The sequence below is a fragment of the Triturus cristatus genome, chromosome 11, assembly GCF_964204655.1.
Source record: "Triturus cristatus chromosome 11, aTriCri1.1, whole genome shotgun sequence".
NCBI classification, from domain to species: Eukaryota; Metazoa; Chordata; class Amphibia; order Caudata; family Salamandridae; genus Triturus; species Triturus cristatus.
Window position 1 is genome coordinate 150,848,783 of NC_140594.1, and position 27,552 is coordinate 150,876,334.

Sequence of the window (27,552 nt, forward strand, 5' to 3'; positions counted from 1 at the left end):
GCTATACCAACTAATGGTAGGATTACTTGACCTATTATTCCTTTCCCAAGATTAGAAAACCAAATCCCCATTGAGGAAATACTCTTTATTAGTCTCTCCCATACATTGTCAGCCTCCAGTGGTTTCAATTTTTCTTGATGTTTGGTAATATTCCTAATATATCCTCTAATTTCTTTACTTTTATCAGGTATCTAAGTGCAACAATGTTGCACTTTCAACATTTTACAAACTCCTCCTTTGCCAATAATATATCAAGCGCTAGTCAATTTTGTAAAACCATAGACCTAATTGCAACCATTTCGATATTAATCATCAAGAAACCTCCAGCAGTATCGGTTGAAAGACTGTCAACTACTGTTGACAATTGACAGATTCTATGTGAATTTAGAACGACTCCCACTGAAGGTATCAGTGCACTAAATATGTTACCTATTATTTCTGAAAAACTAGCTCTCTTTCTCAGTGTTAGTTCATTAGTGTTTTCATTGCTTCCAGTGATTCTTTTTACATGATATATCTTCGGAAATACTATTCCGAAGTAGCAACTCCCGTACCACCGTGCAGGCAGCTTATAGTAAGCCTTATTCCCACACACATAGTAAACTCCAGGAAATACTGGATCTGTTCCCCCTTTTAGTCCCCAACCTCCCAAAATTAGGATGGTATGTTCACATTCACGGGAACTAATAAATACATTGTTATAGTTTGACTTTAATCTATGGATGCAGGTTTTCCCTGTCTTTACAAAGTCTAGGGACATCGCAGCATGAGCTTTGCCAGTTGTATAAATTCCTTCTTTCTCAGCCCATGGTGGAATATGGGGTTTCTGTTCAGTAGCTTTTCTTTGGAAATCCGGTCTCCTTTCTTCAACTAAATTCAAAAACACTTTCTCTTCTTCACGTAATGAGCATGTTTGGTTATCCTTATGTGCCTTCACTATATCTAATAACATTGTTAAGAAAAATTCACCCATAAACTGTGCATCTAGACTACTAAGCACTGGATTCATATTCTTTTGAATAGGAATTTCTGTAAAAACTACATCTAGATTTGAATAATAATATTGAAGTTTTCCTGTTCTATAAAATAAACTTGACAATATGCTACATGAAATACCATATGTTAAAGGTAAATGATGGTATGTGACTCCTGCTACTGAAGCTGGTAATTTCATACAAACAATCACTAATTTCCATTGTGTCTATGTACTGAGACAATAACTTTGTAAATACATTTAAAGACGTATCATTATCTGTTACTGTGTGATGTAAGTCTACCTCATCTGTTGCTTCTAATTCTACTCTATCTCCTCTCATAGTAGCTGTCTTTTCATTAGTGTCTGTGTCATTCTTCTTGTCTGTTATTATCAGATAAGGTACTGCTATTGTTAGGAATAGCCATACTAAGATCACTATTAAAATACTACATATGCAAACCCTACAGCATTTCTTTATACAGTTTCGTTTTGGTCTCTCAGTAACCCTATCTTTAGCCATTTTGACTTAAGAAGATTTCTCTTCTTTTCTTTAGTTATGACTCAGACTCCTTAGTACTTCAAGGAGGCCTCACTTCCCTTTCGTCAATCTGTTCTGCATTCACTTCTTCGACTGTCTCTTCATTTAAATCTAGATTCTCAAATTCTTCTAGTATTACATAGGTCCATTCAGGACCCTTGAACTTCTTGTTCAAGACTTTGTCTTGGACTTCTCCGAATGTTCTTAGCAATTGACTGTTCAGACTGATTTTGACTGGTAACCTCATTCACTTGTTCTGGGATTTCATTTACTTTTCTCAAATGATATTTCAGCCTTTTGACTCCACCTGGCCAATTATCACCTTTTCTGACCACTTTTAAATTGCACTGCACTTTCACCTTCTTTGTCTTTCTGAAGAGCTCTTTTATTCTCGTTATGTTGTGGCACAATCTTTTTTTCCCTTTTCTCAGTATATCTGTCTTGGTTCAGGTCTTGTTATTGTGGTTTCTTCTGCCTGAACGTGTTCTTCCTCTAACTGTTCCTGTTCGGGTATCCTTTCAGACTGTTCTTCTTCAGCCCGAACGTGTTCTTCTTCTCCTATCTGGTCCTGTTCAGGTATTATTACAATTGGTTCTTCTGCTGCCTGAACGTGTTCTTCTTTACCGGTCTGTCCCTGCTCAGGGTTTTCGGTTGCTTGGTTTACCTGAGTATGTTCTTCTGTCCCTGTCTGGTCTTGCTTAGGGTCTCCAGTAGCTTTGTTTTCTTCTCCCTGAGCGTGTTCTTCTACACCTATCTGATCCTCACTAGTGTCTTGTCTTTCTAATCTTGTTCTTCTTGTTTTAATAACCACCTAAGGTATGTCGACCACTGGTATCCAGTCTTCCAGACTTGTGCTCAGATGTTCTTTGTCAGTCCCTTCAGAATCTGTTCCTCTAGATTCTTCGACTGTACAACCTTCGGCAGCCTCAACTGTTCTAGCCAGTTGTGGTCTCTTTTCAGCAGGGTCTGGAACCCTTTTCGTGTGGCTGGCATGGATCCAATTGGGCAAACCTGCACACTTCACTGCTGTAGTAGTGACCAGTATGACTTGCCGTGGATCATCCCACCTGGGTGCTAGGCAACACAGTCTGGTGTGCTTCTTCCCTACCACCCGTTCTCCGGGATTCAAGTCATGCGCCTGAGCCGGCTGCATGGCAACTGCGTCTTCTCCAACCTGGTAAGAGACGGAACGCACTAGGTCAGCCAATCCTTTGCAATAATCCAATACCAGATCATCAGTTATATTCAGTAATTTATGTCCTGGTATAAATGCTTGTCTCATTGCCCTTCCCATAAGAATTTCTTGGGGACTCAATCCTGTGTTTCTGTCAGGAATACTTCTGAGTCCCATTAATACAAGAGACTATGCTTCTGGCCAACTCAGTGATGTGGATGCACACACCTTTGCCAGTCTTGACTTGATTGTGCCATTTAATTGTTCTACCACTCCAGAAGCCTCTGGGCGGTATGCACAGTGCAGTTTCTGTTCAATTTTGAATGCTTCATTTATTAATCGAATTATTTCATTATTAAAATGAGGTCTTGTATCTGATTCCAAAGTTACTGGAAACCCAAAACGTGGAATTAACTCTCTTAACAACAGTTTGGCTACTGTTATGCTGTCATTTCTCCTAGTGGGGTATGCCTCCACCCATCGTGAAAACAAACACACTATGACAAGGATGTACTTCTTTCCACTGCATGGTGGTAACTCTATAAAGTCAAGCTGTAGTCTTATGAATGGTCCTTCTGCCTTTCCAATTTTTCTCCAACTGACCACTGTCTTCCTGCCTGGGTTTATTTGTTGGCATACTAAACATCTCTGGCAAAGACTTTTTGCGACTACCCTAAACCTTGGGTTATACCAATCTTGTCTAAATAGTCTGATCATAGCGTCCCTGCCTACATGAGTATCTCCATGGTACATTCTTGCAAATTGAGAGAGCAAGCAGTCTGGCATGACTAGTCTTCCATCAGGGTACACCCACATGTCATCTTCTGCCCTTCTTTCACAACCTGATTTATCCAATTTTTCTTTTCATTCCCTTCTACCTCATCCTGCAATTGTCTCACCTCATCCCATGTTTCGAAAGCTGAGAATAGCATAGGTTGGCAGCTGATTCCACTTGTTTCCATGTTCTTGTTTAATGACATATTATTTCTTGCACAGTATTGAGCAACCTGGTCAGCATATCGATTACCAGCCGCTTCATAGTCATCTCCTGACTGGTGAGCAGCACACTTGACCACTGCTATTTCTTTTGGCAATTGTATTGCTTCCAACAGTTCTTTCACAAATTTCCCATTTCGAATAAGGGGTCCTGAAGAAGTCAGAAATCCCCTTTGCATCCAAAGCTGGCCAAAGTCATGCACAACCCCGTAACCATATTGACTATCAGTAAATATGGTTACTTTCCAGTTTTTCCCAATTTTGCATGCTTTTACTAAAGCTATCAATTCAGCTACTTGTGCAGACTTGACTCCCGATAAATAGGATGCTTCAATGATTCCAGATATTTTACAAACCGCATAAGCTGCACTTAGTCCTCCACTTTCAAGTCTTAAGCAAGAACCATCAACAAATAGTTCATGGTCTGGCTCTTTCAGAGGTTCTTACTGTATGTCGGGACGGGGCTTAGTACACATTTCAGTTACATCCAAGTAATCATGATCTACTTCATCTTTCACTTCCTCACAACGGGAGTCTGGCAATAGAGTAGCAGGGTTCACCATAGTACACCTGATGACTGTCACATTTTCTGCTCCCAAAATTATTCTTTCATACTTAGTCATCCGACTAGGGGTAAGATGCTGCGTTCGAGTTCTTGTTAACAGAATCTCGAGTGAATGTGGAACATATACTTTCACTGGATGTCCCATCACAATTGACTCACTTTGTTATAGGCTCATACAGGTAGCAGCTACTACTTTTATGCAACTGGACTTCGACTTAACCCATGTCTTTGGATTAGGACTGAAAGTGCACAACCTTCCCTTTCACAACAGAACAGTGCAAATTCTTTCGAATAATCAGGCATGCCTAAAGCTGGGGCCTCGCATAGACAATTTCGCAATTTTACAAATGCTTCCACACTTTCATCATCCCAAACTATTGGATCTTTCACTCTTTTCCGTGTCATCTGTATCAGTGGTTTCGCTAGCAAGGAAAAACCTACAATCCATTGTCGACAATACCCCACCACTCCGAGAAACATTCTGATTTCTCTTTGTGTCTGTGGTAACTGCATTTGCTTGATTATTTTAATTCTCTCAGTGGTCACTTTTCTCACTCCTCTTTCTATTTGGTAACCCAAGTATTTGCCTCCTGTTTGGAAAAATTTTAATTTTTCTGGGGACACTTTGTTTTCTCCCTCAGCCAAATGATTTAGTAATGCAATGGAATCAGTGACAGTTTTCTCTGGATTTCAATGCTACAAGTAAGTCATCGATATATTGCACTAAAACTGAAATTCTGGGCATAACTAACTTCTCTAAACACTTTTTCTGTATTTGATTAAAAATTGAGGGACTTTCTGTATACCCTTGAGGAACTCTGTTTCATGCCAAAATGCGATCTTCAAATTTAAACGAAAAAAGATACTGGCTGTCTGGATGTAAGGGAATTGAGAAGAAGGCTTGGCACAAATCTATTACGATAAACCAGCCTGCTTTCCAAGGGATCTGATAAAGAATCACTGCTGGATTTGGCACCACAGGACAACAAGGCACTACAATTTTATTAATTTACCTCAAATCCTGGACTGTTCTGTGCTTCCCACTAGGCTTTTTAAGTCCTATTATAGGCGAATTACAAGGACTACTCATTATTTCTTTTAAAATGCCCTGTTTAATCATACGGTCAATTTCAGATGCCACTCCTGCTTTCACTTCTGGACTCATTTTTTATTGTCTGGTTTTGGGGTAAACTCTACCTTCTTTCACTGTCACTTTCAATGGGTCTATGTTTGCCATTAGCCCTATTTCTTTTCCCCATGAAGTCCCATACTTCTGGATTCACAGTTGTGTTCAGCTCTTCTGGTAAGTCATTTTTTGTCATCAAAGAATACATTTCATCTCTTTCTGTGCCTTGTTTAGCTGACATTATCTTCTATATCATATCTTCATCAGGGTTTTGGAAAGCAACACCATCTGGTGTACAATAAATGGTGCAATTCATTTTGCACAGTTAATCTCTTCCCAATAAATTCACTGGACCAGAGTCGCAGACCACAAATCGATGCATATCTTTAACATTTCCAATATGCACCTCCATAGGTTCTGTAATTGGAGTTCTAATCTGTTGATTCGAAACTCCTACTACTTGGATTGCTTCTCCCGAGAGGGGTAGGTTTGGGATGCCTACTGTTCTTACAGTAGAATGGGTAGCACCAGTATCCAACAGAAAAGTGATATCATTGCCTTCCACTTTCCCATCAATAAATGGACCTGACTGACCTACCGGCAAGGATGCGCCAAGTATGCACTCCTCTTCCTCCCCCTCAGGCACTGTCATTGCTCATTTTCATTTTCATGGTTATTCAGTAAAAGGTATTATGAACTCACAGAATTTTTCTTACCACTTCCTCCTTGAAATCCGGTGTCCGCACTGTACTTTGACTGATTCACAAAATTTGGCATAGGGGCAGGTGCCACCTGACACTGCTGATTAACTTCCTGCTGCGGATGATTCATAAGCACCTCATTCTGCGTCTGTGGATTTAAATTTTGGGTTGGCCTATTATTATTCTGAATATTCTTACACTCGTTTTTCAAATGTCCAAGCTTTCCGTACCCATGACACGGAAACTTTTTCTTTGCATCTTCTCTATTTATTCATCCTCTTGATTTGCCACCATTCACCGCATGATCACTCTGACTTTGTTCCTTATTTGACCTCTGCCTGACTATTTAATTTCATCTCTTGCTGTTCTGCCAATTTCACTTGTGCCCACATCATTTTCTCTTAACTTTTTATGCCTTGCCTCAATATCATCCCCACAATATTTTGCATATTTTAGAATGTCGTCAATGGACTTTCCCTGCCATACAATGTGTGTTGGTGAATCATCTGACTAATTTCTGGCTTCAAACCATACACAAACCGATACACAAAATTACCCATATCATTATCTCCAATGTTCTCAAAACCACTATACTGTTTGAACACTTGTAGTAGTCGCTCATAATACGCATGAATCGATTTATTTGGTTCTTGGGTGGTTCTATCTATCTTTACCCAATCTGTTTCTTTAGGAGGAATTTTCCCTTTCAGGAAAGTAATTATTTGGTGATATTTCTTCATCACATCTGAGGGGGCTCCTGTTTTCGCATCTCTTGGATATTCTTCACTTGGCCAATCAATTGTGATCTTGCATTCTGTCCATAAATCAGCAGGTACACTATATCAAACAGGCCATCCAAGTCTTTCAACAAAACCTTTGAAACCTTCACAAACCTCTCAACCTGTTTGTACCATTCAACTGGTTTCTCTCTCAGTTTAGGGAAATCGTTTGTAAATGATAAAATATCTTTTCGAATCCATGGAACATGAACATATCCACCACCAGGTACCTCTCTCATAGGACACAATCTTTCTACTTTTCCTGACTCTCTTAACATATATGCAGTAGATGCTTCTTTCGCCTGTGCTTCCTCCTTCTTCTTTGTCCACCTTATTCTCCACTTGTCAATGTCTCCCCACTTCTGCAAAATGTTCAACAACTCCTTTACTTGTAACTTCTTTCCCGACACATTCATATTTTCTAAATCTTTGTCCGTAAATTCCACTCGATATGGTTTCAGTAGCACTTTTGATCTCCCTATCTCTATTCCCATCTCAGAGGCCAGTTCTGTCAGTTTTTCATGAAATAAATTTGCATTCCTGGTTATACTCCTGCAAATAAACAACAACTCTTCTTAATTGTAAGTGTTTAATCTTTCTATTCCCACATTTCAAGCTATCATCTCTTCCAATTCTACTTTCAGTTTGTAAATATCTTAGGCAGGGCTCGAAAAATTCAAAAATGGCACTAGTCCTGCAGGACTAGTACCTTGAAAAATGTCCTCGACCTAACTGCAACCTACTTGACCTCCGTCTCTGAAAGCGGAGCAAATGTGACAAGATAACAAGATTTAAAGGCATCTTTGTTGCTCATTAGCTTTGTGAGCAATAAAAATGCCTTTAAATCTCGTTATCTTGTCACATTTGCTCCGATTTTAGAGACGGAGGACAAAAGTTAGTTTGTTTTCCTACTCGCCAGAAAGGGCGAGTAGGACCTAAAAACAGCTCGCCCTCATTAAATTTAGCTTGCATATGCGAGCGGTCGAGTGGATTTTTCGAGCCCTGTTAGGGGGTGTACTCTGTTTTTCTATTCCCTGTGCCCATCTCTCCAAATCTTCTGGAGTTACTGCTGTTGTACTTCTGGCTCCAGAGGATACCACTGATCTTCCTTCTTTTGAACTACTGGGTGTAACTCTTTTTGGGGTTTCACTTACTGAGTCTCTTATTGGTAGATCCATTAATGAAATTACTGAATCACACTCACTGGCTTGATCGGCTACCATCACAATTTCTTTTCTGGGGTTACTTAAGGAAGCTGTTACAGCTGGTGGTTTAAGGCAATTTACTTTGTCTCCATACAATGGAACAACAGGACCTATAGTTACTGGTATTGTTAATGCTTCAGGGTTCAAATTTAATTGACCCATCTTCTGTATTAATTCCTCTCTATTTTTACTTAATACTTCTTTTTCCCTATTTTGAAGTACCCTATTAACTGATGGATCATGTAAATTTTTTCTAATCAAGGGTGTTCCTAGTACTGGTGCCCTTGGTGTAATTCTACATGGTACTTCTTGGTAAAATGATGGGTTTTTAGTTAAAATACCCGTTAGCAACTCATCATCTGATTCACCATATCCTGTCGGGTTCAAGTATCTCAATTTTGCTTTGCACTTACTGTGTTCCTCAGCCACTAATACTGGGTATAAACCTTCTGATACCATTGCTTTTCTTCATTGCTACATCTGACCTTCACGTGTCTCCCATAAGTATCTAGGAAAATGATCCATCTATCTTCCACTCTGATTTTACTCACGTTCACATGATTGTCTCCCATTCTTCTAATGCCTCATACTGTGTTAACCTAGGTCTCAGATCTAAATCATTCATCCGTATCCTTAAATTCAGCAAAATTCTTCCATTAAAGGTACCATGCTCAGGAAAAGCTAAAACACCATAATCTTTCGTGTATTCCATCCAATTCCCCATCCATACACATGTATGATATCCTCTCTCCATCATAAATGAAGCAGGTTTTTTAGGGGGCAGAGTAGGAATTCCTTTTCTAGTCAATACAGGTTTATCTTTCTTAAAGAAATTCTTAATTCTCTTTACAAATGACAATTTTCTCTTTTCTCCATACATTCTAGACACTCGATACATGAAACGATAATCCGCAAATCCTAGAGCTTTTCCGTCAGTGCGACTCACACAAAAAGGCAAATGGGGATCAAGCATACAAATTTGTCAACCAATCCAAAAGTAGCTTTCACTCAATCATCCAATCAGTTTGCAGCTTGCGCTCGTGCTCTGACCAATGCCAGCGCGGCCTTTCCAATGTCGTCAGTTCTGCTCCTTACTACTGACACCTCCTTTACAATTCGCGTCAGTCACACGCCCGCTGTTTCAACCTATCCCAGTGCGGCTCTCTGTGACGTCAGTGCAACTCCAGCAACTGACCCTCCCTTCACAAGGTAATACGAAAACGTATTTCTTTTACTCTTCCTTAGTGGATTCCGTTAGTAACAATGTTAAAACATTCGATGCTCTGCCTGTTCCACTAAACAAAGGATAGATTTCAACTTATTCTGGAGAATTGCTCCTCTTTCACTGTGAGTAAAACCTCTCTTTACCCTTCGTTCAAGCTCAAGAGAACCTGTCACTCCTTCAGTGTTACCCTTTCTAGGTGATAAGACCAAAGTTTCACCAGCGAATCCTTCTTCTTTCACTCACACTCAACTTTCTATACGAAATAGTCCCTAATCTAGCACTGCCAGCCCTGCATAGGTTCTCAGTGCTATTCCAACAGACGAGTAACCTCACTGCAGTATGGCTTCTATCAACACCCGCTATTCATTCCCCCGGGGAATTTTTCCAGACAACACAAAACGGGACACTAACTCTTTTGTTAAACATAAATCAATAATCAAAAATCAATATTTATCACCAAACTAGTTAATAATAACCATAGCTCTGCTACCAGAAAACTGATCCAGCGGCTCACCAGCAACAGGTACTCCAATACCATATACTCACCTGGGCCCATAAACACACTCACTAGAACCTGGCAATAACCGCTGGAGTCACAATTTGTGATTTTCTATAATTTCGAGATTAGTCACCTCTTATTTCTCAACTAATCTTTCACTGATCAAAAAGTTCTTTCCTCTGGTCAATGGACCATTAGTTGAACTAGTTGATGATGAAATGACATAAAATAATCTTCTTACATTTATAAATGACCACAGACTCAGGAAGTAATTTAAATCTTTATCTAAATTAATTTCATGTGAACCACTTACAAAGTACAGTACAGTCTCCGTCTCTCATAGGAAGGAAGATTTCAATTAATCAATCATCAACCACATACTTTTATACCTTGCAATGACTTATGCTCAGAAAGGAGAGGATAGAGAGAAAGGAACATTGGCATATACTAAGAAATATAGTTACCTAGGATGGTGTGAAAACCAACCCCCTGGTCAAGGAGCTGGAAAGGGTCCCCCGGGAAAGATCAGGCGACAAAGGCTTCAGAACAGGATAGATGACCTCTCTACCACTGACGCTTGCGTAGCACCCCTCTCCGACACTCTGTTCCTCCTCGAGATTCTTCTGCGATCTTCTTCTAAGTAAATTAATTTAGAATAGATGGTTCTGCATTTGATTCTTCTTCAGCATCTCTTGTCACTCCGACAGCATCCTGAGCTCTGCAGCATTCAGCACATCTCCGTCTCTGGTTCACTCGAACAGCATCCCAGTCTCATGCTTGCTAACAAACTAAAGCTGCCTCAATTATTCCTTTCAATATTCATGTACCACCCATTAATGTTTCAATATCGTAAAAATACTAACTCTGATTGGACAGGCAAAGAGGGGTGATCATTACACCATTCTTATTTTTCAATTTTGTCTTTCAGTCCATTGTTAAAAGATCCAACCCCTTAATTGTTATTGATAAATCTTTATTCCCACCCTTATCCACATCATATTAGAAACAAGTGTATATTTTCTCATGTATTTCTTTTCATCCATAGGACTTCGGTGCTGGTTCCCAGGGTATGTATCTTTTGCGTCATTGGACTGTGTTCAAGAGCCACATCACTTCTTCCGGCTTAATCACACCACGCATGTGCGGAGGTCAGGTGGTTAGAAGAGTCTAGACTCACACGAAAGGCCCAAAATACTCACTAATACAAGAGTAAAAAGGCAAATGTTAATTTAAAAAATAAATAGATTTACTGTATACCACATGTCTCAACTATAATCCCATTTAATTTATTAATGCTTTCCCGCATTAGTAAAATAGCTTGTTTTAGTTTCAGCAAAGCAGATGCTAAGCATGTGTGCTTCCAAGCCGCTATCTTAATAGCGTGACGCATGCGCAATAAAGATTTCTCGTTAGCAGCCATTTTAGAACTTCACTCGAGTTACTTTATTAGTAAACACGTAGGCAAGCTTCTCTGTCTTTTATGTTCAATGTGGTGCGTATTAGTTTAACACAATACGTAATTAATACTCTACTGGAAGTTAAGTGAGAGGATTGCTTCAGGGTAAGTCTCTTTTCTACGAGTCCTTGCTCCATCACTAGCACCTAGACAGAATATAGAAAACACGTTTTGTCATACATCCCGGGACATTTCGTTTTGGATAGGACCCAGCATAGATTTGCAGACAGAGCAAAGGCCTTGAGACGTGAGAGCTGAGTCGGTTGAGATGTAGAGCACCTATCTATGTATGCTAAGGTATGGTATCCGCCACTAAACCTACTCGACGGGATCCTGAAGCTGCACCTGCCAAGAGAGGGGCTTGCGACCAGATGCTGTGCTAAGTGTGGCCTATCACCACTGCTGCGGACAAAGCAGGGTCAGTTACATGGGCTAAGGGGCCAGCAGCAACGCGAGAGGCAATGCCTCAAGCTGGGCACCTGGAACTCACTGTGTGTCTCCGTTCCCGGCCTCTCCAGATGTGCGGCGCTACAGCGGGTCACGGTGCAAGAAGGCTCAGTGTTGCACCCTCTACCACCACCGTTTCCAACAACCCTCAGCCCGTGCATAGAGCCCTAATGTGTCTTTCAGGCACTGGACGGTTTTGAGATTCACGGCCGCCTCACCACTCACTCTCCACAGTGGTTGCCACCTTGCAAAACCCCCACAGGGTCGCCCTTGCTCAGGAACCAGCAATTCTGAGTCTGGATGGTGTGTATGGAAGCCCCGCATCCAGGGCTACCCCGCTGTTGATTGCAGGCCTCCGGGGGTTAAGGATGTTGGCCCAGGGCACGGGCGCACAGAAACAGGTGGCAAAGCTCAGCAAAAATGCTCCTACCTGGCAGTCATCTTGGCCATGCCCCCTCGCCCACAGGCATTTTTGAGGAGCAGACTGCTCCTCACCCATGTACATAGTGCACATCAGTCCATGTTATTCCAAGTAGTTGTGATAATGTGTCTATAGCATTTTGCCCATTCTGCAATGTCCATTACTGTGTCCTGGTAAAGCAATATCGTACACAATCTTCAGCAATGTCTACACAAGAATATGTAACTCAATAATTCGCTTAAGTTTATCTAGCTCACCTTTTTCCAATTTCACACATTCCTTATGAATTATGGCGGATAAGGAGGAGACAAAAATTCCATTTAACCTAGGGGATTTTTGTTGGAAATAGTTGTTTTTTTTAAAACATTTTTTATTAAGGTCATTTAAATACAAAGCTGAGTAAACGGGGTGTAATGGAATACACAATGTTGTTGGAAATTGTTAATGGAAAGTTTATCACCTTTGTTACCCACAGTTTACATTTTGAATGTGTTTTCAGTCTTATCAAGTAATTTAATATTAGTGGTCTGTATATTTTTGTATTTATAGTGTATTGTCATGCTGTGTCCTGTTCAAAAAATACTTTAGTTGATTGAGTTCAGCATTATGCATTGCACCTTTCCACAATAGCAGTCTGATTTCTGCCTCGAATTTCCCAATCTGCCTATCTCCACTAATGTTTAGGTAAAGCCAAATGTAGTTCCTGCACACAATCTCTGTCACACTCTACCCATCCCAGCCAGGCGAGGAGCCTCCCAGCCTTATTCCCGCCCTCATACAGCCTCCGTTTAGAGACCACAGAGGCTGCCCGGTTACTCTATTCTACCAAACCTCTGTATCCTGCCTGCTTAAGGTGTAACTGGTGCCCCAAGCGGTCTTTTGTCTGACTGCATATCTAGTTCCAGTCTGAAAATATCTTCTTCCAATTTGTCAGCCTGGCCTCTCCACCCACAATCAGGAGAATGGCCTGTCCCCTCAGGATCACCTTGTAGACTTCCCAGATCGAAATACTAATCTGCTATATCCATAGTCTCCTGAAAATACAGAGTTGACCCTCTCTTATGTTGGCCGCCAGGTTTCTCCTCTTGAAGCACTATGGGTCAGTGACCAACTCCTTCCAGTCCCTCGGTATTTTCCCTGAAGTTCCACACACAATGGTTAATTGTTGGCAATTACTCTGGCAAGTAGTCTGGCTCCTCGAACATGACCCATATGCAAGTGGTGTGTAAGAAAGTAGTCAATGTGGGAAAAGTGCTATGCGCCTGAATAGGTGTATTATTTGGTCGTCGAGTTTTGCTTTTGCCATATATCAGTGAGACCCAGTGCATAAACCAGCAAGGGACCTCTCCTCCTTAATTTATTGTGGTGTTTTCCTATCATTATCATCCCTCTGGATTAAATTAAGATGCAAATAGCTGTTCTTAGCTAATTCAAGGGCAGATCGCAGATATGCAGGCGATAATGACCAAGGTAATATAGAACTAGGTAAGCAATGTATTTTGTGGCGGTACAAAGAGCGGATGTTACAAATTCAAATAATGAGGATGTGCTTGAAAGGTTCTTACAGTAGGATTTTTAGATTACAGATATTTCTTTTTTTGTTGCAATAGAACTAATTCAAAACTTGAAGACCAGCTCAAACAGATGGAACATGATAACATGGCAAAACTGCGTCATATTGCAGAGGATCATATACGGATAACGAATGCAAAGTAAGTCAAATTGTGTTTCAGACATTTTTTTACTTCTAGCAACAGGGTTGACCTCATTGAGTGATTCAACGACTGTAGAAATTGGTTTGCAGTCTCTCCCTGGCCTCTGGTGTTTGCTTTGTGCCTAGTAGGGTAGGAATTACTGGTAGAGATGATACCATACCTCTTGTGTTTTTGTTGATGGTCCCCTCCGTTTCTTAGTTGCTTGAACTATGAGGTAGATGGGTGGGGCAATAAGTGCCATGATGTCTGCCATCGCCACCCAGACTGTTGCAAGAAATTGCTAGTGCTACATAATTATCCCTTCGATCCTCTCTAGGATGTACAGTGTCCGCTCCTAACCACTGCCTGGCTTTAAAAAAAAGTACATAAAAGTGGTTCTGTTGGATACGATTCGTTGTCAGTTACCAACATCAATATTTACACAAATGCTTATATGATTAATTATGATGAAATTAATTCAAAATCTTTTTGATTGATTTTCTCATATGAATTAACTTTTGAAGCATTTGTGCAACTATTGATTTTGGTAATAGACAACAGATCTTATCTGACAGAACCACTATTGTTTATATACTATATGACAACCAGGTTCTGAGCAACACAGGGTTACCCCATTGATGCTTAATGTCTTTCCAAAATAGCAGACTGGTAGTCATTTGCTTAAGATGTCAGGATAGCTTATGTTGTTCTGTTATTTGCTAATTAAAATGACATCTCTTTCTTCCTCTTCCTTGTGCTGTCTTTACCTTGACCTCCTGTCTTCATACACTCCCTCTCTCCATTTTTCCTCTTTTAGTCTGTTCTTCACTCAGTCTTTGTCCTTTATCTTACCGTCTCACTTTTACTCACGCACTCTACCTTCCTCCCTCAATCTTATCATTCTGTTTCCCCTATGTCTCTATCTCTCATCTTCCTCCCCAGCTGGTTCTGTCTGTCTCTCTTGTTCACTCAATTGCACTCCTCCCCTCAAACTCCCCTTCACCTGTTGGCCTTTCTTTAAAGTATAGTACTCATCCTACTTTTATTTTCTGAGTTATTTATGGAGTAAATGACAGTATTAATAAACAATAACCTGGTTCATACTTAAGCATTTTACTTCCTTAGCAGGTTGCGAAGCACTGATGTTAGCAGACGAAAGTGGTTGATGCCTGGCTCAGAATGTTCACCCTTTACAGGGCAGCCCTTGGAGAATGATCCAAGTATTTTGGACAACAAACTGCAGGATACCTTCCTGCCAAACAGGTGAGGCCTCTTGGGAAGCATTCTTACATAGACTCTATGTTGAAGAAAGCGGAGTTCTGCAGCTATTTCTCAAGCTCTCCGTGATTGTTACTATAGTGGTGGGTACATTAAGAAAAGAAAACGTTGCACTATTCTTCAAACTAAATCACGTTACCAAGGTTAAAAAACAATTGGCCTTTTGCACACACATTTGCTGTCAGTGGAAATGCAGCCCTTTTTTATATTTCCGATGGCTAGCTGGCTTTCTAGGCAGGGTAGTTTGGTGCAGGGTAAATTTGAAGGCCATGGCCAGTGGGCTTAGACATCTGAAAGCTAGACCATATACCCAGAGCCAAAAGCCACAACCCACAAATCCCATCATTAAAGGCAATGGGAGCGGGGTGTAAACCTGCCATTGGGCCTAGCCTGGTCCTGTGATTTGATTGGGTGCACAGTTGGGTGAGGGCCTGAGAGAAGCTCCCACCCTGCACTGAAATCTGCCTGCTATAGTTAGCTTTGCAGCAATAATTCCCACATAGTGCATTACAGAAGATCACAGATGACATCACACATGATTTCATTGATGATATGATCTTCTACAAGAGCCACAATTTGAACAATGGCCATTAATAATGACAATGAAATATTCTACATTTCACATTTTTACTAATAAACGTAGATCTACTGTGATTTTGCATGCGACTTTGTGCTAGATGTGCAGCCCCACAACAATTAAGCATTGAGCGAAGAATTTTTTTTTAATCAAAGACGAGTACCAGAAGCAAGAATCGTGCATGCTCAAACTCAAGATAAATATTTGTGTATGGAGGGGAAATTAGAAAATGATGTTGGGAATGGCTATCCGACCCTCTGCTAAGCGGATACTGATAACGTTCTACTCAGTGCAATTATAATATGATACAAATATTCAGAGACTTAATCGCTGACTCTAGGAAGCTGGCTCTTTATATGATATATCAAAAAGTTGATATATTGTGTAAAGAGTCCCGGGGTTCCCTTATGAGTGGACAGGGCTTGCTATGCAATCACCAAAGTGCTCTGTTAGGGGGTAGTGTGGTCGAGCAGCCTTAGGCTTAACACAGAGGAGTGCAAGACATTTGTATATACACACAATGATTAATAAATGACAAAACAACTCAAGTAGGACATCCACACCAAATTATAACAAGCATTGGCATAGCCAATAGGTCTCGCCTTTGGGACCTCATAAGTGTTTAGCCATGCAACAGTTGATGTTGTTGCACCAAGGATATTGTGCTGCATAACTAAATACTTATAAGGTCCCAAAAGCAAGACCTATTGGCTATGCCAATGCTTGTTTTCCTTGTCCCCTGCCTGACAGTAGTAGCTTGTGGAGGGAGTGCCGTGGGGCGGTGGCGTGCCGGGTGGGGGGTAGTAAACTCCGGCTCACGGCCGACTGGAGTAATATAACAAAACAAAAAAAAACGAATTTCATTGCTCGCGCTGAAACTCCAAATGCGTTTCAGCGCACGCAATGAAATTTGTTTTATTTATTTATTTAGTTACATTACTCTGGTCGGCCGTGAGCCGGAGTTTACTACCCCCCACCCTGCCTCTCCCTCGCCCCACTCACCACCCGCGGCACTCCCTCCACAAGCCGCTACTGCCCTGCCATTTACCTAATCCCCCCACATTATATTACCACCAGTTATTGGTCAATATATTGGCTTTCTTAATAAACACGTCTTAACCCTTTTATGGAGTCTCAGTAACGTACATTGCACAACTGCTCACCATGCTAAAACGTACAACAACAACAAAATATATTATTAATCACAGAGGCGCAAAGCCTATTGTATTTTCCAATGCTTGTCTTTATTACACCAGCAATGGGTATTAGGCTCCTATTCACTGTTGCTGTAAATAAAACGGTCCGAAAGCAAAGAAGGCAGAGCTCCATCACCCATGAAGGCAAGTTACCTCTAGCTTCGTGGCGCTACATAAATCCTGTTTTGCTGCATGATTTATTAAACAAACTAGTGAATTGATAGCCATTAACATATAATATTTTAAATGAAAACATCAAATGGGAGGAAATACATTTGTCAGGGCTGCTTAAAGGTACCAGTCAAAAACAGATAAGTTAAAAGAACAAGGGGAATGGATGGGTTTTGATTTGATCAAATGTCCGAAGGTTGATGTCTGCGGTGGTCGACGGCTTTAAGTTGTGTGCCACTGAATATGTGGTGGCCGTGTTGGCACGGTCAGGCCGGACGGTCCTGCGTGGCTTATGCAAGGCTGCCCCGGGGGGTTGCGCAGCAGCCCCCCTAACAGGGCGACCGCCTTAGTGCCGAATGAAGGCACTGGGGGCAGCCGGTCTAGTCCCTGGGCCCAGCCAGGGAAGACGTTCGGCGATGGGTACTTCCGGCGGTGGGGGAAGGGGCAAGGGTATTTAGGCTGTGCCCGCCCCTTCCTCGCCCTCTTGTCCCTCTCGTCTCGCCTCTGGTCCCTTGCCGGTCGTCCGAGTCCCTCGCCGCCGTCTGCGTTGGGGACAGCGAGGTTAGTGTGGATTGTATCGCGCCGAGCGCCTGGCTGACGTACTCCGGCGCTGCGCTGTGGGACCGGGCTGCACTAGTGGATGTGGCACGTCAGCTTGGCCTGCCGACTTCGGTGCGGGAACCTGGTGTTTGAGCCTCGGGGGTGCGTCCACATCGGTGAGTCTGCTTGCGACTAGTGTGCACCCCCTACAAATGAATTTGTCTCGCGCTGCTCGGTGGTCATAATGCGAGGGGTGGTAGCTCAGTTGGCAGAGCTCTTCGATTGCGTGTGGGAGGCCCCGGCAGTGCCGGATTTAAGGTCATCGCACCGAGTGCTGGCTTCTTGGGGGCTCCGAGTTTGGAAGTTTATTATGCCTTTTGAAGCTCCGGATGCTGCGCGGCTATTACCAGGCCTCACATAATTGTCAAGATTTTTGGTGTAATTAATCATCTTCCTGGAGAGCGAGCAGGATTTTGTATAGTTGGGGGTTTGACTTCCGTGAAGTTCGTGCAGAGGGTTAATACGCCTGCTGCATAGAACGTGTGCCAAGTAGATAACAGAGTGCGTCTGATGTAAATAGGCCACATCCTGTGTTTCTGGCAATACAATTAAATTTTTTCAAGATGCTTATTAAATTATGGCCACTAGTCCGGTGCGCTGATTGTGCTTGGTCCCGGAGGTGTTTCTAGTCGGGGCGGGGGCTGCCACGTCTGGGGATGCTGCCCCACGCACCGGGGCTCGAGGTGGATGCGCCGCCGACTTGGCGCTGGAACCAGGGTTCGAGCCTCGTGGTCGCGTCCACTTCCCGTGATTCTGGGCATCCTATTTGGACACTTCCGGCAGACACGATCCCATTTGGTAGAGCAGACCTTTATATTACCGACTAATAAACAGTCTCTTCTGCCCGTTGTTATCTTATATGTGTGAAATGGTTATCGTCCGCCTTAATCATTCGGCCACTCAATGGTGTGGGCCATATACATCTGCATCTCTTCGGTAGTGAGTCGTGTTTAGGCTATACTACTGTCTAATTTTGCAGTCTAGGCCAGCCGCCTTGCATCTGGGGTGTTCGCAGCTGAGCGTCGCTTGCTGGTGTCTTCACAACACCCAGGATGCCGGTGGCCATTTAGTGTGCATTGCGGACTACGTTTGCCCGGCTTTGTTGTCCAGAGCCCAGACCTGCAGGCCCCTCCAGAGTTTGCCTCATTTTCGGCGGATCGTCCGACACTGTCCTTGCGTGGTCGCGTTCACAGCCTGGGATTCGGGGTAAACTAGTAGGTTATCTCGGGGGGGGCCACCCTCGAATCTGTCTTAGTCGGGCGGGATGAAGTTCTGCCACGGCGGTGCCTGTTTGGCCGCAAGAGTGTGTGGCGTCTTGAAATACTGTCTCTAGCGACGCCCATCTGGCACGATGCTGCCACGTTGAGTTATGTTGTGTGCACGATTGTATTCCACACACCGCTTTAGCTATCAAGCGGAGGGCACGATTTCCCGAGCTGCTAGCGTCAATCGGCGAGGCCTGAGGGGAGGAGATGTTGTCCGCGGGCTGCGCTGCCGACCTTGGGCCTGTAAACCAGGGTTCGATCCTCGAGCTCGCGTCCATTCCTGGGATGATGGCTAATCACTTATCTCCGTGTACCTGAATATGTAATGTATATCCGGTGCGCATGTGCAGCGCTCCGTTACTCTCGGGTCGAGTCAGCGCTATGTTAAACATGCAATAGAACTAGAGTTTCGCTTCGGGCCCCCTCCGTTGTTGTCACCGCCCCCCCCCCCCCCTATTTCTGTGCGTAGAAGGGCGCGACAGGGGCCAAGCTCCAATGCGATGGCAGGTGGCTAATTCCGGCTGGGCAGGCCATGTGAAGCAATAGTTCGTTTTACTTGGTCCTCAGGTTGTATCTGACACCTTGTAAAGCAAGTGCATGCCAGCTCGGGCTGACTTTAAGTGTCTCATTGCTGCCTTTGGGAGGGCCTGTGGGGGGCCATGGGGATGGTCAGTACTCTCCGAGATGTGTCGGAGAGCACGCGTGCGGGCCGCGCTACCTCCGGTAATTCGCTTGGGGGCATAATGTGGAATCAACGATGCTGGCTTTCTTTTCCAGGAAGTATGCAGGCCACGTGGGGGGCGGAAGTGTGTGACTATCGGTCCCGGCCTAATGATTTTATAGGTTGGCGGCACCACCCGGTGATCCTGGGCAAATCATGTATTGTATTTCACTGGCCGTCGAGCGGGTCCGAGTGGGGCCGCGAAGATGGGTTCCGTTGGCGGCGCTGTCGCGGAAGGTGCGGTCCTGCAGGCTGCGAGTCTTGTGGTGGCGGCACCATCCTGTGTTCCTGAGAAATTATTGAAGGTAAATGCCCCTGTGCGTCGAGTTGTAACCGGGTGGTGCCTGGAGTTGGTGGTCCGTCGACGCCGCTGCCGCCAAATGTGCGCGAATGCAAGTTGCGAGCATAGTGGTCGCGTCACAGTCATGTGATCTCTGGCTTCAGTGAATCCGGCCGCCCCCCCCCCCCCCTCCTCCCCCTTGGTTCAGCGCGGGTAAAGGCACTGTGGCCTAAGGGTTAAGGTCTGAGAGAGACTCTTATTCGAGGTCACAGGTTCTATTCTCATTGATTCTGACAATACGCGCTGCCCCCCCCCCCCTTCATGTGCATTGCAGGGCATTTAAGGCGAAAGATGGCCATTTCTGGAAATTGTTGTATGTACTGCGTGAAGCCCTGCCCCTTGGCCACAGCATTGCTGTTTTCTCCGCGAGAGTGTGAGAGTTTTACAGCACTTTAGTCATGTTATGGAGAGGAGCATAGTTGAGTAGACTGCCTCAAGTCTTTAGTTTTGACTAAGCACTGTTTAATAACTCTGCTTCATGTGTGTGAGATGATTTTCATCTGGCAAGGAGATATTTGAAAAGGGCTTTTAGGGTATTACAGACTCTGATTGGCACGAATTAGAAACAACTTTGAGGAGGAAGGTAGGGGTCATCTTTATCATTGCCTTGTTTTTTGTGAAATGTGATATATGGCTTAATGAAACATAGGGGCTGCATCACACATTTTGGTACTGAAGTAGTCGCAACGCAGCACAATCGGTGAACTGCAGCTCCATGCAGGGGCTTTGAGTTGAAAGGCATTAGTTTGAATAGCTCATTGGTAAGATCCCTGGGAGAATCCAACAGATTTGGAGAGGAAATCTTGTACTATCTTCCGTAATTTCCTTAATACTAGGAGAGTGAAGAAAGGGGGAGAACTTTGTGTTATGCAGCAAGTGCTGCTAAGAGCCAAAAGTTGAACTTAAATACAGAACATGGCCTCGTACTTCGCTTTCGGGACCTTTAGTGAATCACCTGACCTCTTGGCAAACTTGATGCACAGCTTCTTCTACTTGAATGCGGAAGATAGCCAGATGCTCTTGGGATTTTAACGTCAATTTTGTCTTGACACTTTCCATTAATTAAGGAACGGTTTAGGTCTATGGTGCCTCTATTCTAAATTAGTGGGCTGGTGGTGAATGGACAATAAATATGCCTTTAAAACTTGTTTTTACCACATGTGCTGTGCATTCATAGCCAGGTCATATGTCCCTTGTGGCGGTTTGGGTAGCGGTGGTTGATTTGCCTTCCTCCCATGCATTGACATGTCATGGCATTGTTGCTTGTCTTAGAGATTGGGTGACGTTGCTTGAGTTCTACCGGGCTGAAAACTTTCGGAGTGCACGTGGTGAGTCGGCCACTTTGGAGGCATGTTCCTGAAGGGGTAATGTGTAAACAGCATCCATCAGAGGTAGGTGTCCTCCGCCACTGTAGATTACCTCGTGGGCCAGAGTCTGTCAATGGCATAGGGTGAGGGGCCCGTTTTGTTGTGTCCGTCAACGTCCCTTGTCCCTGAAGGAGGTGTGATTTCCCGGTTATTGCCTGCAGTGGGCCAGGCAGGTTGACCTATTGTGTGAGTTCTTGGTGGCCACTGCTTTACCAGCCTTCTGTGTACGTCGTTCATCGCCACCGGCCCAACATCGTACTCTGGTGGTTATGCATTGCAGATGTCCTTAACGTATTTGGTAACCCAGTAGATGTTGTAAATAGACCTGGGGAAGCAATGATCTGCCTGACTTTGCCTGGGCTCACCAATAATGACTACGGCTCTCACTGTGTGTAATGCACACCCTTCATCGGGATGGGCTCGGGGCCCGTGGTATCCCTGGTGCCTTCTGATTCAAAAAATATTCACACTGAAAGTGTTTAGGAGTGTAGAACTTTAGGAAGTCTGGCCAGTAGTGAATGGAGGCATTTTTCAAGAGGATATGCCTGTTAGCCACAATGATGTCGCATTATCCTATGCACCAGAGAGGCTTAGTCTAGCCAGTACTGATGTGAGATGGGAGGTTGATTGGTAGTATTCCTGCCTCAGCGGTTCTGGGGGGGGGCCTGGTTGCAATGCTTTGTTTCATTGGCAAATTAGGCCGAGTGGACTTGGAACACCTATTAAATGCGCGGCGTGTTGGTGGCCGGTCTGTATGCCATAGCCAGTGCCGGAGCATGCTGGGTAGCCCTGCAGTCCAGTTTTACTCTGGAAAACACTTGTAGCTGCGCAGGGCTCCCTCTGTGCTGTCGAGGTCTTTTATATTAGCCGAGCACTCCTGGGACTCTTCACCACTAGGGTCGGGAGCAGGGGGAGGTGTCATTTGCATCCAGCACCTAGGCGAAGCAAAGAGTTACGCCTAGTGTTGAGTGAGTGTTAATGTTGCCTGGTCGTTCTTGGCCTCCTGAGGGTAGGATGACCTAGCAGCAAGGAACAGCTAGGGTGGTTTCGTGTGCTTCAGTGATGAAAAAAAAAAAAGGAACGGGGGCCCCGGCTCACACGGTAGTGGGTAAAGATCACACACGCCACAGGTGCCGAGGCCTGTACTGATGCCTGGCATTGGGCTCCCAGGTTACTTCTGAAGGGCTAGGCCTTCAGATGCTGAAAGGATGTCCGTTGTTATTTTACTCGATTGTTAAACAATTGGTTATTTTCTGGGTCATCCGCGGGTGTAGAGCGTTAGGCGCTTATCTTTCCATCGGGTCGGTTTGATGCGGGATGGTGGTTTTTGGGGCAGGTCACAGGCTGCTTCCTCTCGCTGTGTTTGTTCTTCTAGGTGTGGTCGGGGGCAAGTGACGGAGGAGAGCAATCATCGCGTGGTATAGCTGGGCATGAAGGAACGCCAGGCAAGATTGTAGCGTAGGCAGATAGTGGTACTTATCGGGGACTGGATGTTGGTCTCAATGGCATGCCGCCATGCTGGGGGACCATGTACCTAGGTCACGTACATCAGGCAGTGACAGGTGAACTGGGACCATGTGGGTTACTGGCGAGTTGTTTGCTCTACGGCTGAAGCGGGCGCTCCTAGAACAGGGCAAGATTGATTATCAGACGGGCAGGCTGCTAAGGGTTGGCCTGCCCTGGGATCGGATCGCCCGTAAGATAACCCACCATGTTTGCATATTGGTTATGCTAATAAACCTGCAGCAATATTTCTCCACTTACAAAAAGTGTCGTGTGGTTTATTTATGTATTTACTATGTGTTATGTGACAACAGTTGCCGATATTGGCACTAAGACTCTGCCACATTGTTTGTTACAGTGCTGTCGTCTGCTGCGTTGTATGTGGCCTTATGGCTTCTGACAGAAATGAGCACAGCCTCTCGCCCTCCACCCTGGTCACTTTCAGGACGCCACCGTCACTACTTTATTCCTAGTTTCTGGAACAAAATGGCTAGTACCAATCAAAATCAACGTCTAGTCCAATGAAAATGCACGTTGTGCTGCTATGCGGCAGCCCCTGCCGAGACCGGTTGGATTATAGAATCTGGGGGAAAGTTCAGAAGCAGTCTGTGCTTCTCGTAACTTTCCCTACACTCTGATTATCTGGTCTTCTGTCGATCGGCCTTTAGAGAAGCAACGATGTGTAGTTTCCCATCTCTTGCTATTTGAATATAGTCATTTGCATATTTCCCAGTTGCTGTGATTTAGCTTCGAGTTTCGACGGGTAGTGCAAACTCGAGTTCTCACTGTAAATTGAGTGAAAGTGCTCTTTGGTTGTTGGGATTTATATGTTAAAAAAACCTCAAATCTGGTAACGACAAACACATTTAAGTATTACAAGACCAGGAAAGACAAAAACATCTGATTGCATGTCGGAGGCTGCGTCCATAGCAGGAAGAGTCTGTCCCCAATGGCGCGCGAGTTGGGGGTGTGCCGGTCCAAGGCGTCTGCTCGGGCCTTGTATTTGTGTAGCTGTTCATCTGCCAGGCTGGTTATGTCCGTTCTGCCACATTCCTGTCAAACGCATCAGTATCATGTTCTGTTCACCCAGAGTGCTCCATGATATTGCCTGCTTTCTGTAGGCGATGAATTCTTTACACCTGTAATTTCAAAACAATGCAATATGGCAGCAGATAGCCCTGTGGGAGATGTACATATTTCTGCAGGCGCTCACCGTGTATGTCTGTGATGTAAATACATTCTGGGCTTCACAGCAGTGAGGGTGCTGAATATTCATTCTTTTCTGACATTGTCACCTCACCACCTGTGATCTGGGTGTGCCGGCGGTCTTAAGAAGTATGACCAAGGAAATGTGTCAGTGTTACCAACTTCGAGCTGGGTGTACCAGCCTCACTGAGCAATGTGGAATGGAATTATTGGTAGTAGCGTACCATAGTACAAATGAGTCCCTAATGATTCTGAGGGAATTAGGCACAGTGTGGCCCTCACACCCCTTATCCTATAGGGGGTGTCTGCATTTCTTTGGGAGTGTTACACACAGTCATTCGCGGTGGGAGTCCTTCTTTTGAGTTGGCCTGTCCTACATGCACTAGGAGTGTGGCATAGAATTCATGGGTACTTTCTGGCACAGTAGGCTGCTGTTCGGGTCTTGCTGTTGTTGCCTCTATATGACATGCAGGAAGAGCCTGCTGGTCATGTAATATCATTCAATCAGCTCTTTTTGACACTAGCGGAGGTCATTGTGTTATCTGAACTTCTAAAAGTGTGCGTACACATATGATTTCAAAACGGACCATTACAAGTGAAAATTGTGAATCGTTAGGATCCTAAGAGATAGAGCTGCTGACATGGGGGAGTAAGCATGATTACTGCTGCCGGACGACACGTGCGAGCCCCAGAGAAGCCCAGCACCCAGTGTCGTCCCCCGTGGTGTACTAGCTCAGTAGCTCACAACTTCCCTGCATTTTGAAGACCCACCTTAAAAGAAAATCTAATGGGATGAGTCAATAGAGGTTGAATGGTCAGTAACTTGGAAGAAAAGAGGATGGCTTCGCTATGATTCCATTTGCAGGGGGTAGAGATCGTGGGGCTACAGAAAAGAGGTCTGTACAACTCTGGTTGGGCACAAAGTTCTAGAACATTTCACCTTTGGAACAATCCAGATCTACTTGGTGATTTCTTTGCTAAACCGTCCGAATTTAGAAGCTGTTTTCACTTATTTGGCTGTCAGAATCCCCTCACGATAGCACATTTCAGACCACTGCAGCAAAGAGGCCAAGAATTGAACGAGCTTGGAGCCAGAACTACTTGCAGCCCCATTCACTCAGAAAGTACAGTGCGCTATGGGTGGCCGTTTCTGAGATGGTGCTCTTAGTGCAAAACCTTCCATGAGCACCGATTTCACCAAAGCGCCGAGAGACAGTTAAGTTTAGGCTATATACAACAAGCACTAACCAAGCCTAGAGGCCTGTCTCAGTGAGTCGAGTACTCAATTAACCAAGTGTGCCACGGGTTTTGTGCGACTCGAGGCAAGAAAACGGACCGCACCACCCGCTTCAGGTGTAACAAGACGTCAGCAGTTCTTTCATTTAGTTGCTTCCCTGGGAAATGGATCCAAAAACAGAACAATCCCGCGAGTGGTGCACGCGTGCCACAGCGAGACATGTGCTTTCAGTTATCACGCCCGTGTCTGGGCACGATAATTGAAAGCACATGACGGCCGGTGCTCGTAACAGACACCAATCGGCTGTGAGCGGAGCAATGCGCACGCCTTTGGCCTATTGCGTGCCGTCTTTGTGAAAAACACGCACGCAAAGGCCAATCGCGGAAGCCAAAAGGAAAAGCACACGCACAAGCGTGTGCGATTCCAGGCTCCGTTTTGAAACCCCATACAAAAGGGCTCTCGCTGCGTGAGCCCTAAAAATAGCAAGTATTTTTATATATGTTTAGGCATCAGAGAAAAATTCAGGTAAGTACATTTTCTTATATAAATTATTTTCCGTTCAAAAAGTGTCCACAGTGTAATTTCCGAGTTCTGCAATGTTATCCTATGGAAGGAAGAACAAGTTCTGCAATTAGGTACAGTACATCGACTTCTCCAATCTCCAGGAGTTCAGGTGAGTGGTGGGCAAGGTCCAAGGTAGCACCAGCAGTACCCCACCAGCAGCACAAGGGTGGCCCGTTGCATTGTTCAAATTTGCGTCAGGCGCCCAATGCCTTTCAATGGGGATCGGTCACTGTAAAAAAGAGGCTTCAGGTTCCGGCTAGGAAGCCAGTCGGCATTGACCAACGGGGGATTCAAGGCTTACGATGCTGGGGTTCTCTTGTCCACAGGCCTGGGGGTGATGAATGCAGAGGTATCTTTAGGTGTCGGGGTTTCTCTTACAAGAAGAAGTCGCGGTCAGGGGGTGTGTGCAGAGGCTGCAGGCGGCGTCAGGGAGTGCACGAGGGGTGAGACTACGACCTACTCGAGCCCTGGAGGGTTTGGGAACCTTGTTGGCACCATTGGCTCACTTCAACTTAGGCCGGAGTCGACGGGTGCAATGGTTGCTTCAGTTGTCAGGATTTCGCGGATCCGGAGGCCTCTCAGTCTACTTCTTTGGATTCCTTTAAAACACCTCTGCTGTTCACTGGAGTTCTTGAGTCTTTTTTCAGAGGCAGGTAGCCCTCCCTAGTTTCTGGAGTCACACCTGAAGGACAAGTCGACTTTGGCATCATTTTCGACACGGAATGCAGACAAGCCAGCAGAGTTGGTACCAGGTCAGCTGCTTCTTCTCGGCTTTTGCAGCTCTTCGGTGTCCTTTCTCTTCTTAGTTCATAAGGAGCTCCTTCTCTGGCACCAAAACTGAATTTAGGGGCTTTAGGGAAGTGTAGGGGAGTGTAGGGTAGTGGCTAATGGGATACTGACCCTTGGGGTCACTACGCCCTCTATAGAACCACTTCCTGTGGGAAAGGGGCATAAGCCTTTCCCTGAATTGCTAAGTTTTCGCAGTTTTTTTTATATAGCGTGAACTCGACCTCGAGTGCTTTACAAGAGCACCAGTTGCATTACCTTAAGGGTGGTATTAGCCTGGAGGTGGCACGCCTACCCGACAAGCTCATGTTCCCACCTGTCCAGGTGCCAAGGGGGCTCTGGACAGCGGGCAGGTGGCTTCCTCTCGTGTGAGGGGAGCCAGATTGCCATTCACAAATGTGGCAGCTTCATTGAAGCTCGTCGCCCCAAGGTTACTAATCAGCAGGTCATCCTTTGGGAGGGGGTGTTACACCCTCTTTCTGGACAGGCTTTTGTTTTGGGTCTCCTGAGAGCAAAGGCTCTCACTCTAGGAGGTCAGAACAGCGTTGCGGGTGGCAGGCTGGTAGAAATCAGTCAGCAAGGAGATCAGAGGCTGGTAGCTTTTAGGAGGGCACCTCTAAGGTGCCGTCTGGGTGCAGGTATTGGTAAATCCGACATTGGCATCAGTGTGGATTTACCAATACGAGATGTTTGATACCAAGCATCCGTATTTTCAGTGAAGTCATCATGTTGATGGGGAACTCATTTTCACTAGTGTCCAGCACATGTTTTAAAATGGCTTCCCTTGTCACTTTTACTCGCAGTAATAGGACGGACCAGCACAGGGGTATATCTGCTCATGCAGGTATGCCCGCACATGTGATATTCAGCACCCTGCCTTAGGGCTGTTAAGCCTGGTGTAGGGGTGAATTACAAATATGTCATGCAGTGGTAGGGAAC

General features: G+C 44.6%; 1 protein-coding gene across 3 annotated transcripts in view; it reads left to right on the top strand.

Annotated features, from left to right (window-relative positions):
* MPHOSPH9 (M-phase phosphoprotein 9) overlaps nt 1-27,552 on the top strand; it is a 493,866-nt gene that overhangs the window by 329,996 nt on the left and 136,318 nt on the right. For 2 of the 3 annotated variants that reach the window (XM_085635805.1, XM_085635804.1), the window contains exons 16-17: nt 13,719-13,820; nt 14,928-15,065. In XM_085635805.1, the coding sequence (XP_085491931.1) occupies nt 13,719-13,820; nt 14,928-15,065 (240 nt within the window). The remainder of the gene's footprint in view (nt 1-13,718; nt 13,821-14,927; nt 15,066-27,552) is intronic. The other variant, XM_085635806.1, reaches the window with a different exon arrangement.